Here is a 12,804-nt window from a genome sequence, read left to right as displayed (position 1 = left end):
CAACGACAGACCACATATATGAGTCCCATAAGATAATACTATATTTTTACTGTACCTTTTCTATGTTTAGATATGTTTAGACACACAAATATCATTGCATTACAATTGCCTACAGTATTCAGTACAGTAATACGCTGTATAGATTTGTGGTCTAGGAGCAATAGCCTAAGTGTGTAGTAGGCTGAGCCATCTATTTTGTGTTAGTACACTGTGATGTTCAGAGAAGGATGAAATTGCCTAAGGATACATTTCTCAGAATGTATCCTGTTGTTCGGTGACGCATGACTGTATTCCATGAGCACTATAATCACTATCATAGTAACACATTAGGAGAGAATTCTCATTTCTAAATCCAATATAATTTATCACCCATTAGTTCATACTCTACTGCTTTGATTGCTTTTCTTTGGTTGTGGCTACCTGCGTACAGCAGTAAAGTTTCAGAAAAACTGAAGTCGCAAAAGGTCAATTACTCAACGAAGGAAAGATAAACCATTGCATTGGGGGACTAGAAGATACTTTTAAAAGTTCTCAGATTATCAATTTAATGATGTGTTTCTATGTAGTGAATAATGCCTTACATTCTTGCCAAGAGTATTTAGAAGGAAGTTGTCAGAAGTATATCAGCTAACTCATTTTTTTTATATCACTGCTAATGGTGTCATTCACACATTGTGCAACCCATAATTCCAGATTTAATTCTACCAAAAAATATAGGTCATTGCAAAATGCCATATTAAAACTGCCAATGCATGACAGGAAGATGGGGATGCAGACAAAGCAAAGGATGACACCAATTCCTTTTTTAAAGAAGCAAGATAGGGATTGGACAAAAAGGCTGAGCCATTTTTAATGGATACTTTTGAGGGAGTGTTAATTCCAATTTAATTAAAATGATGCATTAATTTAAAATTGGGCTAACTGGTTGCCCTCGACTGCACCTGGGTTGCGCCAGTGCTCTCGGATTAACCTAATTGTACAGAGGTGCCCTTGTTTTCTAACTTCATGCACAAAGCATTGGAAATTATTTGTTTGCTTTTTCTTTTCCAAGAAAATCTTTTTCCAGTTATGCAAAAGGGAAGTTTGAGGCAATGGTTAAAGGCACTTAAGTTATAATTATTGCTGTTATCATTAACATTAAGCACGGGTATGGCTTTGTTGCAAGTTACCCACCTACACCTGCAAATCTCTCTTGCTAGCACACGCCCCAGCTCTCTCCACCCGCAGTGGTCCGTGGCTGGACCGCTTTAAGTCACTGAGCGGGCTGGGCTCTGAAGGAGGTCGGTCCCGCTCCTCCCAGACCCAAGCGTAGGGCTAGGGAAAAGCTAGGCGGGAAGGTCATTGCACTCCCAGGCCCCAGGAAAAGGGCCCAGGGTCTCACCATCTCTTACTTTCGGGCAAAACTTCCCACATCGCGACCTTCCCTCCCTGGGGCACTCTGAGAACACACCCAGTCACCTAGCGCGCTCCCCAGAAGTCGGCTTGGCACACAGCGCACCCCAGCGGCCGCGCGGCCTCCTTCCAGCCGCCGCCACTTGGCTTCCGGAGAGCTCGCCGGGCGCCGCCGCCGCCGCCGCCTCCTGGGAACCAGGGGACTGAAGAGCCTGCGAGAGCCGAACACTGCCGGACCCCGGGTGGAGGGGCGCGGCAGCTGCGCCTGGCCCCGCCCACCACACCTGGGCGCCCGTAGAACCGCGCGGGGCGGGGCGGGGCAGGAGGCTGGCCTGGCGCTCCGGCCGCTTGCCGAAAGCCGGCCCGACTGGAGCAGGACGAAGGGGGAGGGTCTCGAGGCCGAGTCCTGTTCTTCTGAGGGACGGACCCCAGCTGGGGTGGAAAAGCAGTACCAGAGAGCCTCCGAGGCGCGCGGTGCCAACCATGGAGCGGGCCGGCCCCAGCTTCGGGCAGCAGCGACAGCAGCAGCAGCCCCAGCAGCAGAAGCAGCAGCAGAGGGATCAGGACTCGGTCGAAGCATGGCTGGACGATCACTGGGACTTTACCTTCTCATACTTTGTTAGAAAAGCCACCAGGTAAGAAGAGGACCCACGGAAGACCCGGGGCTGATTTCTCTCCCCTGTTGAATTGTGCCCTTCGTTCACCCCTGTTCCCAGGCCCTTTGCTTTTGGAGTAGGTCCTCGGTCCTGTTACGAGGTAGAAACCTCAACTCTAAGCGAGCACAGTCGAAAAACTCAAGTGTCGGATTTGATACAACTTGCTCACAAAGTTCAAATACAAAAAGGTACTTGCCGACCTCCCACCCTCACCCCCGCCCCTCTTGGTATTCCCCGGGAATATGATTATTTTCATACATCCGTGCTCACGGGCCTTCCCCTAGCCCCTCTCTAGCCCTCTGGTTCCCCAAAATCCAATCAGCAAAACCCAAACAGTTTCTGAGCCCCTTCCCTGCAGCTCCGGAAGCACCATTTCCAAGTCGGTCTTGATGGCTCCGCTCCTCCCCCGTCCCCCCTCGCCCTGGCCCTGGCTGGGCGGGGAAGCTGGGGTGAGGGACGAGTCCACGGGACAGCCCAAAGGCAACATGACAGAACCTTGCCAAAGTGAGTGCGGTCGCCTTTTCCCCCCTTCCAGTCTCCTGCTTGTCCCGCGCGCCTCCTTTCACTCGCTTTTCCGCCGAAGGCTGTGCCGCCAAAAGTAGAGCTCTGCAGAGGGCTTTGCGGCGTGCACACAAAGGGCGCAGGGGAGGCGCCGCCTGGAGCGGACCCCAAGGGGCAGCGCAGACCCCAGAGGCCAGCTCTTTCTGGTCCAGAGCCAAGCGCCGGGGCGGCCCTTGCGGAGGGCGGGGAGGAGGGAGCCTGTCCTTTTGGAGGCGGCTGCGCAGCGGGCAGTCGGGGCGCTCGTGGGAAACGCTCGCGGGAGAGTTGGGGAGGAATTGAGACTGGGAGCAGAGGGACAAGAAGAGTGGAGCAGAGAGTGCTTGGCGGGCTGGTGCCCCGAAGCCTGAGGAATTGATGCATAGTCGGGGTGCGTGGACTCCAGGACGCGCCCCTTTGCAGAAAGAGTCCGTGCCCCGCTGCCGCCTGCTCTGGGCAGCGGCCGTCGGGCAGCGGGTGCTGGCCGTCTTGGCCGGGAGGGTGACACACGCCCGGCAGTGATGGTCGAGGAGCCCGCCCGGGTTCGACGCCCGGGTCCCACTCGCCGGCGCGCGGCCGCGGCTCTGCCGGTCGCTCCCCGCCAGGGGGCGGCGCAGCGCGGGGCGAGCGGGAGGCGACGGGCGGCGGCGCGGAGGCCGGGGCCGTGAGGGAGCTGGTTCCGAGTCGCCGACCTCACCTCACCTCACCTGCGCGCGTTGTTGCCCCTACGGAGCCTCCTGGAGCCCAGGATCGGCGGAGTTCGAAAACGAACTTCCCACGTTTGCTATGTTGCCCTTTGGAGACAAAACAAGGTACTTCCTTCAGCATCCCCCTACGTCCCTTCCCACTTTTTCCGGGGGCGCGGCGGGTCTCGGGTGCTGGGTGGTGGCGCCCCGGTGGCACCAGTGGGACGATGTATCATTGAAAATTGACTGTATAACTTTTGTTGTTGTTGTTATTCTTTGCTCTCTTGCAGATGTATTAATAAGGGTCTTAAATTGGGCCCTTTTTAATCTTGTTTTGTTTTGTTTTTTTCCTAAGGAACATCCAGAGTTGGTGTCAATTTAGTCACTTTCAGGGTTTTTTGACAGAGGGGAAGGCTCCGGGATTAATCTTTTCTCTTTAATAACCCAGCCCTTCTTTTAAAATCGTCTTCCCCCGCTTTCACCTTCTTCCTTCAAAATCCTAAATCTTGAGCGCCCAGAGGATAGCCCTGAAAGGGCACTTTTTTGCGAGTTTAGCATGAGACACTAAGGCCATAGAGGTCTAGAATGATCGGTTGCTGTCGACTAACAGTTTTCAGGGGTCACCTGCCCCTCTGAGGCCATCTGCACCCACTTTCCTTTCACTCTGCGCATTCCCAGCCTTCTGCTCTCCTTGAATTACAGCGCATAGAATGATCAGGGGCCAGAGAACCAGGCCGATTTTTAAAAGTATGTATTGGACCTGTTCTTTAGGCAGATTATAAACAGTTTAAAGAAAAAAAGTTATTGTTTAATAAATCAGCATAAATGTCCTTTCTTCGTTCCCTATTTTTCTTTTAAAGATGTAAACTAGGGATGGCTTGTTGGTCGTTTTTGACTAGTCATAGATAAGAATACTGCATTTTCAGAACCTACCAACACTTTGAAAGTGTAGCAACATTTTAATGGAAAATAAATGGAAAGAGCTGAGTTACATTTCTTTTCCCATTACTTTTTCTCCCAAGCAGCATAGGATCAAAATCCTATTTCTCAAATTTACCATGCTCACTGTAAAATTTAGATCATCTGAGGCTCTAAAAAAACTTTTAAAAAATTTTCGGTTAGAGTTTTAAAATTACAGTTGATGTTGGCAACAGGCTGAACACTTTCTGTGATATATATATGTATGTGTGTATACATATTCTTAAGAGGTTATGTTGAGTGTAAGTTGGAAAATGAAAGTGTAAAATATTTAATAGTGCAGGTCCTCAATTTTAAGAGCTATAATAAAGTGCTGAGAGTTGTCAGAGTAAAGAATATAACCTAAGAATTTGTGTGTAGCCAGAGGTCTTTCATGAAACAATATTCCAATTTGGTTTTATATTTGGTGGCATTAACAGGAGACTTAAAATGTGAATAAGAGGATGGACATTTGTTGATTATAAAAATGCAAACCACTAACCCCAGTGTGGTTCACATTTTGTGGTAAAAACTTATTGCATACGTTTTAACTTTACAGCTAAGGATTTTTTTTTTTTAAGTAGGAGCTCACATTACTTTGCTTTTCCCCTCTTTTTACACTTTGTAAGTGTAAAATGAATATTGTATGTGATTCAGGAAACCATGAAACAAAATAGTTCTGTAGATGCATGCGGCATGATTTAAGATTTAAAATATATTTATATTCACCCAGATCGTCCATCTGCACCAGTAATCAGGCTTGCTGATAAAAACAATTTCTGCATTATTGTTGTCATTCAACATTCATGCATGATTTTCCATCCTTTTCTCAGACTAAATGATCTACACTCAATGGTAGTTATTGAACATCAAGGTTCTGGCATTCCTAAATTCTCAAACACCTGTGAATTTGGGTTGACCTTGAAAGCATTTATGCCATTATATTACATTGTTTACTATCACTGTCTTCAAGTAGAGAGCTACACATCTTATTAAAAGCTATAGGTTGGGCCTGGCACGGTGGCTCATGCCTGTAATCCCAGCACTTTGGGAGGCCGAGGCGGGCAGATCACGACGTCAGGAGTTCAAGACCAGCCTGACTGACCAACATGGTGAAACCCCGTCTCTACTAAAAATACAAAAATTAGCCAGGCATGGCGCGCGCCTGTAATCCCAGCTATAAGGAGAATCGCTTGAACCCGGGAGGCAGAGGTTGCAGTGAGCCAAGATTGCTCCACTACACTCCAGCCTGGGCAACAGAGTGAGACTCCATCTCAAAAAAAAAAAAAAAAAAAAAGCTATAACTTGGAGCTTTTTAGTTATCACAACCTGTTTATGTCCATTTGAAGGTGTCAATTGAATGATTCAGAACATAGTCTGTTGGCATAAAAATTAATTTGAGGCCAATAAATCACATCTGGAAAACTCCCAGGTCACTATTGTAGACAATTTGCAGTCCTGAAGGCCTCAGCTACTGTGTTAATTGAGGGCTTTAATGCATATGCCTTTTACAACTGAAGCTTTCCTGGTGCTAATGCTGCTTAACAGCTGTTGTTATTCTTGACAGCATATTAGAATAAAGTTACCTTTCATTAATTACTAATCAGCTCTGTGATTGTGGGTGATGTTTTAGGTCATTTAATATCGTTAAGGATGACATGATTGACTTTATTGCTTTGTTTTGTACAGGCAAAAGCTCGAGAATATTTGGCATATACTGGAAATAAGAGATATTAAGTGAGGGCAAGTTTTTATGACAGCTTGGATCAAAGTCCAGAAACAGACGTTTTACACTCCCATATAGCTTTCTATGATAGACTTTATTTGATACTGCAAAGCTGTGCTGAATTAATTGAGGTTCCTGGTCCTGTGTTTGGAATTCCGTCCTTCATTTTTTTTACTTGTAATTCTTCTCTCACTTCTAAAAGCTGTAGCATTTTTATTGCACGGTATTTACAATACAATCAGATTATGTATATAAATATTGCTACGTATTTTTTTAAATTATTGTTTCTATAATTATATAGGAATATAAACTTTCCACAATTTTCAGACAAATGAATTGTTAAGCATATTTTGTGAGGCAGTTGTTAGTGTTGCTGATAATAAAACCCTCTGAGCATTGACCCAGTCTAACTTTGATATTGTTTATAGTATTTTTTATAATGGTAATTCTGGTGCAATAATGGCCTTTTTTTCTTATGTTGTTCATAACCAGGGTCCATATAACCAGCTCTAAGCTGCTTTTAGTGTCCTTGAAGCACTCTTCTGGATTGCATTCTTCCTGCCTGGAGAAATCCATAGGAGCCCCTGAAATAATGTTTCTCATTGCTCTTCTATCTCTAGTGTTTTCAAAGTTTCAAATTCAGACCCATGTTAGAGCCTAAACTACATGATTCCTAAAAATGTGGTAGAATTAATGCAATGGCAATTAGTGTAGATGGATATCTTTAAATAAATCGATTTGCTTAGTATAACACAAACTTAAATAGGCTTGTGGTATCATTCAGTAGCTTTTTTTCAGTCTGTCATCTGATGATCTGTAGAAATTGTCAATATTTTCACACATTTATGTCCTCAGCACCTGAAGATGAGGAAATTTTTAGTATTTTGATTATGCTATGCAACAAAATTTCCTTTTTAAATTATTCTGCTTAAATAAATGATTTGACTCTGGTCTCAAGTATTATTTCTTTTGAAATATTTGGAATTCTGTTCAGGTTGTATAGGTAAAGCTTGTAGCTTCGCCCTTATCTGATTATAGGGAGTGTGTCCTACTTTGAGGCACCCCTTCCTCTAGATTTGAAAATACAAATTAACTTAGAAGTTAAACCTATAATTGCTGTGTCAAGCTATATTTGTTCTTTGTTCCAACAGCCAATTGTGGGATAAAAACCTCTTCCTAGGATAAAAAACCTTTAGTAAGGACTGTAGGACAATTAAATAAATCAATGAGTTGATTGATAGTGAAGGGTTGAAAAATGACTAATTTGTGAATTTAGGATGCAGACTAGTTACTGACTTTGCAGGACTTCCTATGAAATTAGTTTAGCTGCATAGATGTAGATTCAGTTGGCCACTATTACAGCTGGTGAATGTGGCTTGGAAATATCTATTATACCAGGTTCTCAGGGAAAAGTGCCTGTGAGCCACATACCTAGGAATAAAAATTGAAGAAAGTCTTTCCATATGAGTCATTCATTTGATATTTAGCTCTGTAATCTTATTTACTGACTTGATATTCTCGTTTTAAATTACTTTTTTTTTTTTTTTGCAATGTAAGTGCTTAATTCATTTTCTCTGAGTGGTAGGAATTTATATTTTTTGCCAACCAAATGTTTAAGGTAGGTAAAGCAAACTGAGTATTAAGTTTATAAGAATCATTTTGATAAAAATTCTAAAAATGTTTTAAAGCTTTTCTTTCTTTCTTTTTTTTTTTTTTTCGAGACGGAGTATTGCTCTGTCACCCAGGCTGGAGTGCAGTGGCGCAATCTCGGCTCATTGCAAGCCGAGTTTACGCCATTCTCCTGCCTCAGACTCCCGAGTAGCTGGGACCACAGGTGCCCACCACCACACCCAGCTAATTTTTTATATTTTTAGTAGAGACGGGGTTTCACCATGTTAGCCAGGATGGTCTCGATCTCCTGACCTCGTGGTCCACCCACCTCGGCCTCTCAAAGTGCTGGGATTACAGGCGTGAGCCACCGCACCTGGCCTTTAAAGCTTTTAAAGATATATTTTCTCTGGTTTTTAGTTTGCAGTGAAAATGCTTTTAAATGTCTTATGTACCATTGTTAGATTTTTTAATCTTCAGGAGAGGGGAGACTTTTCCCTTGATTCTGAATTATAAAGTAAGATTAACTTTTTCCAAATTTTCTTCTCTGAATAATTGTATTTTACCTAAAATCGGGAGAGAAAGGATCACCATTTGATATCATGTTCATAGTGATAATTATAAAAAATAACAATTATCTTCTCTACTTTTAGTTGAATACCTATACTGAAAATATACAAAGAGAAAAGACCCTGACCTTCTGAGCTGATGAAATAATTAAAACACACACACAGGATCACTGAAATTTAGAGTTAGTAGGGATCATATAATCTCATTTTTCTTTTCTTTTTTTTTTTTTTTGAGATGGAGTCTCGCTCTGTCGCCCAGGCTGGAGTGCAGTGGCGTGATCTCGGCTCACCGCAAGCTCCGCTTCCCGGGTTCAGGCCATTCTCTTGCCTCAGCCTCCTGAGTAGCTGGGACTACAGGCGCCCACCACCATGCCTGGCTAATGTTTTGTATTTTTTTTTATTGGAGATGGAGTTTCACCTTGTTGGCCAGGATGGTCTCGATCTCCTGACTTGGTGATCCACCCGCCTTGGCCTCCCAAAGTGCTGGGATTACAGGCGTGAGCCACCGCGCCCGGCCAATCTCATTTTTCAAACTTAAGTAATGTACTCCTATTAAAGAAAGACATTCTTTTTGATTTACAATATATTAGAAAGCTTTTGGTTGCAAGTGACAGAAACTCAACTTGAACCCATACAGAATTGACTCACATAATTTTAATTGCTTGCGGGATTGGGTTAGCTGTGAATTTAGCTAATCAAATAATCTTGCCAAAATTCTGTCTGTCTCTGTGTCTATCTAACTATCTATCTGTCTGTCTATCTATCTATGTATCTACCTATCTCTATTTATCTTTTCATCTATCTACTCTGTTTACCTGCCCTTCCTTGCATCTATTTATCTGTCCATGTATCCATTTGTTCATGTATTCATCTATCCATGTATCTTTTGGCCCTGTGCTGTGTTGGCTTTATTTTCTTGCATGCTTTCTTCATGTGCTGAGAGTTTCTACTTGTTAACTGTATGTGGGTCTTAAACTTCTGATATTAGAGAGGTGCCTTCTTATCCATATCAGTCTTCCCCAGATTACCCTGGTCTCACCTGGGTCACATCCCAACTCTGAACCAATCATTGTATTCGGGAGAGTAGGGTTGTTTGACTGTTTTGTTGGGGCACGTAGCCCATAAGGTGATATATCATTGGGGAGGGTACATTCCCAAAAGAAAGTGATGTGGGCAGACCCAGAAGTTCTAGATGTCTACCATACCTAGTGTTGACTTCCTTTTATTTTAATGTTAGTGAAGTGTGGAATTCTTAGAAGTAGAATAAATAAAAGCAGATATAATTTAATCATAGTTACAACATTTATGCAACTGTAATGCCAAAATACATTCTCAGTTAATTACGAACAAAATGATAAGACCACAGCCAAATGCAGATTTACAGCATTCATTAAAACACTCTTGCAAAGTAAATATGATTCTAACTATCTGAAAAACAGTATGGTAAGTCAGCTGGCCTTTGCTACAATTTGGCCTATAATGATTTCACTTCTCCCACTGGGTCTCTCTGAACAATCATGAAACTTATTCCTCTAGCACAGCATACCAGCTTTCATTTTTTACTTGCTATGAAGGCATATATGCATATTAAATTTACGTCTTTTATTTTCTCATTAACACAAATATAAACCTTAGAACTAAAATTGCAGGGCAGTAGTTGGTAATAAGATGGTCTTCCCGGTAACTGAAAGCAATTTCTTTCACTTTCTTTTGTTTTGATTATGATTATTGTGAAAATATAAAATTAGAACATTTTATAGAACTAAGTAAAGATCTTCAAAACATACTTGTTTTGAATTCTGAGGGCTCTCAAACCTCAGATAAATGCCATTGTAGTCCAGTCTCTCCCATATCTAAACTGCAAAGCCAACTGATTTACATGTTTAGTGCATAGATTTGAGTTATTGTTTTCTTTCAGAAGTGGTAGGTTTTCCTTTAAGCAACTTCTTTTATACCATGTGTTGTGAATGCACAGAAAATTACAAAATATTTTGTCCCTTCCAATTCTCAGTCAAATTTGAAGTTAAAATCATATGAAGCAATTCTGCATTTTAAGCTTCTCAGATGTTTTCATAGCTGGAGCAAACTTAGAAATACTAAATAACTTTGGGCAGACTCTTCATTTCCTTACCATGCCAGACCCAAGCGAACTACTCACTGTAACATCAGAGTAGAGGTTATTGGAGGATATCACTTAGAGGTGTCCAAAATCTCCCGTTTTGTTTAATAATAGTCTGTTAATCTCTTAATCATCTAAATCATTGCTTCTCAAAAGAAGATGTTGGCATTTGGTGGTGACACTTTTTTGTTGTTAGAGGCTGTCTAGTGCATAGCAGGACATTTAACATCCCTGAACTCCAGACACTAAATGCCAGGGCCACCCCCATCCATGTGATGGAAAATCTATTCCCACACATTTCCAAATGCCCCTCAAGGGTTGGCACCACTACTTGATTAGGAGCCACTGTTGTGAACCCTTTGAAATTGATTTCTGTTTATGGTGAAGGGCCCTAGATAGGACAGCCTTAAGCTTCAACCCCAGACCTACTTTTCTAAGAGGAAGAGTTTAGGTGCATTATTTACTCTCTCTGTAAAATGGAGATAATATCATTTACCTCATAGTGTTCATTAGAAAATTAAAGGAAATAATGCATGTTTCCTTATCTTTTTAGTGGTAATTTTCAGTAGTTTACCATTTTACCTTGAGCATCATCAGTGCCTTAAATATAATCACAAACTTTGATAGGCATTTCCTTATCCTGGTAGATGGGAATTAAGTTCTGACAGCATAGTGATTTCATAGACTTTAAATGTCATTTTCATTTTTTAGATGAATTTTATTAATGGTTCGAACAGAAGTTTTTGTGGGATTGTGTAAGGTACTGGAAAGGGAACTGGAATGGGAGCCCAGACCCCCAGATTTTGTTTCCAGCTTTGCTATTAGCTAACTTTGTGACTGGCTCAAGTTAATGAGCCTCAAACTTTAAGACGGGAGGTGAAAGAGGGTGAATACTCAAGGCGGAGAGATTCATAAGTAAGCTTAAAAATCTCTTTCAGCTGTAAGAGTTCTTTATTCTCACCAGGAGAGCCGAGTATCAGTTTCTCAGATTGAATAGTTTCATTCTTTTAAGTATTTTTCCAAATTTGAGTAGTGGATCCAGGTCAAATTATGCAAACAACGTAACTGAAACTGTATAAAATAAGGATCCAAGAGCAGGAAAAGTAGCCAACATGATTTTTTATGTGAGTTATTTTGTGTTTTCCCTAATTTTAGCAGATTTCCATATAAGTTATCAATCATACTTTCCAGTCAGAAAATTTAGTATACGCTTTGCAATGCTGGTATTAGTGATTAATTCACATGACTAATGAAAAAGGCATTGAAAAGAGAAAAGAGGATGGCATTTTAGTAGCTGACTTATAAACACAAAAATACACCCTGCAAATCTCCCCCAAAAGTTACTGCTCAATGGACTTGCTATATGGACATTTTTGAGGTCCAAGGATTGGTATCACCCTACTTTTAGGATTTACCCAAGTAAGTACCCATGGATAAGAACTAAAACAGCCAATTTAATCCATAAATTACCTATAGCAGAGTGTTAAAGGGTTGTTTTATCAGATATTAAAACTGTGCTCCAGTTTAGAATTATGAAGTATTGCTATGGTGTTCATCATAGGTAATTATTGTATTGTTTTTACATTTGTTGTCAAACAGTTTTAACTTTTATATTTTGGGAAAAAATAGTCCCCAAATCTATAACTCATTTTTGACAAAAAAAAAGTCTCTAAGTAGTACTGAAAAAAACAAATTATATTCTTGCATTTATTTTTTTCAGTTAAATGTTTATCACCTAATCTTAATATAAAATTCAGAAAATTTTGTTATATGTAAGTGTAGATATTAGTCTGAGGAGTCCATTTTTTAAGTTTTAATTTGAAAAAATACATGAAAACAGCCCTCTCTCTCTCTTTTATTTTAATATGAAATACGTCTGTAGAGAAGTTATTGTTTTTAAATTAGGGGCTTAGGAAGAAGCAAGAGCCAACATCTACTTATTCTGCTGTATAAATCCATTAAATAATTTTTCTTTATTTAAAAAAACCAAAAACTTAATCAGTTTAAAAAATATACTCCACTTAATATTCAGTTAACTTAAAAACAATAACTATCATGAATGAAACACTGTGTATCTGACTCCAGCATCATTTCCTTTACTTTTATCATGATCTCCATTTTACAAAGAGAGTAAATAATGTACCTAAGGTCATATTCTTAGAAAGAGGTGATTCTGGGGTTAAAGCCTAAGTCTGTCTCATCTAGGGCCCTTAATCACTGTGCTATACTGAAAGTCAGTGTCAATATTAATGCAAGCAAAGCAAAGGCTCATAGATTTAATGTCATGAGGTTTCTAACTCAGGAAGAGGTTAACATTTTCTTCTACGGCCTCTTTCTGTGGAAGCACATTACTTAATGATGTGCCTAAAGACTGCCCAAGTGAGTTTAGTTTCCATATATAATTTCAGAGTATAAAAATTGGGAAATCTCAAATGACATTTTAAAATAGAGTGGTTGAAAATTTCGGTACTAGGCCATTATAATTATCTTTTTAGCATTAGAACACAAATACCCTAGTACAGTATATTTTCAAAGGATTTTTATCCTTTGATAC

The 12,804-nt window shown here is 41.1% G+C and overlaps 1 protein-coding gene across 5 annotated transcripts in view; it reads left to right on the top strand.

Annotated features, from left to right (window-relative positions):
• Positions 1-949: 949 nt before the first annotated feature.
• Positions 950-12,804, top strand: part of PDE5A (phosphodiesterase 5A) — a 134,736-nt gene continuing 122,881 nt past the window's right edge. For 2 of the 5 annotated variants that reach the window (XM_055111781.3, XM_003816430.7), the window contains exon 1: positions 3,204-3,397. In XM_055111781.3, coding sequence (XP_054967756.2) covers positions 3,372-3,397 — 26 coding nt within the window. In that variant the 5' untranslated portion in view covers positions 3,204-3,371. Of the gene's footprint in view, positions 2,028-2,438; positions 2,553-3,203; positions 3,398-12,804 lie in introns of those variants that run through there. The other 3 variants (XM_008969489.5, XM_003816428.6, XM_003816429.6) reach the window with 3 other exon arrangements.

The sequence above is a fragment of the Pan paniscus genome, chromosome 3, assembly GCF_029289425.2.
Source record: "Pan paniscus chromosome 3, NHGRI_mPanPan1-v2.0_pri, whole genome shotgun sequence".
Classification (NCBI taxonomy): Eukaryota; Metazoa; Chordata; class Mammalia; order Primates; family Hominidae; genus Pan; species Pan paniscus.
Note: the sequence above shows the minus strand (reverse complement) of the source record. Positions and strands in the feature narration are given on the sequence as shown.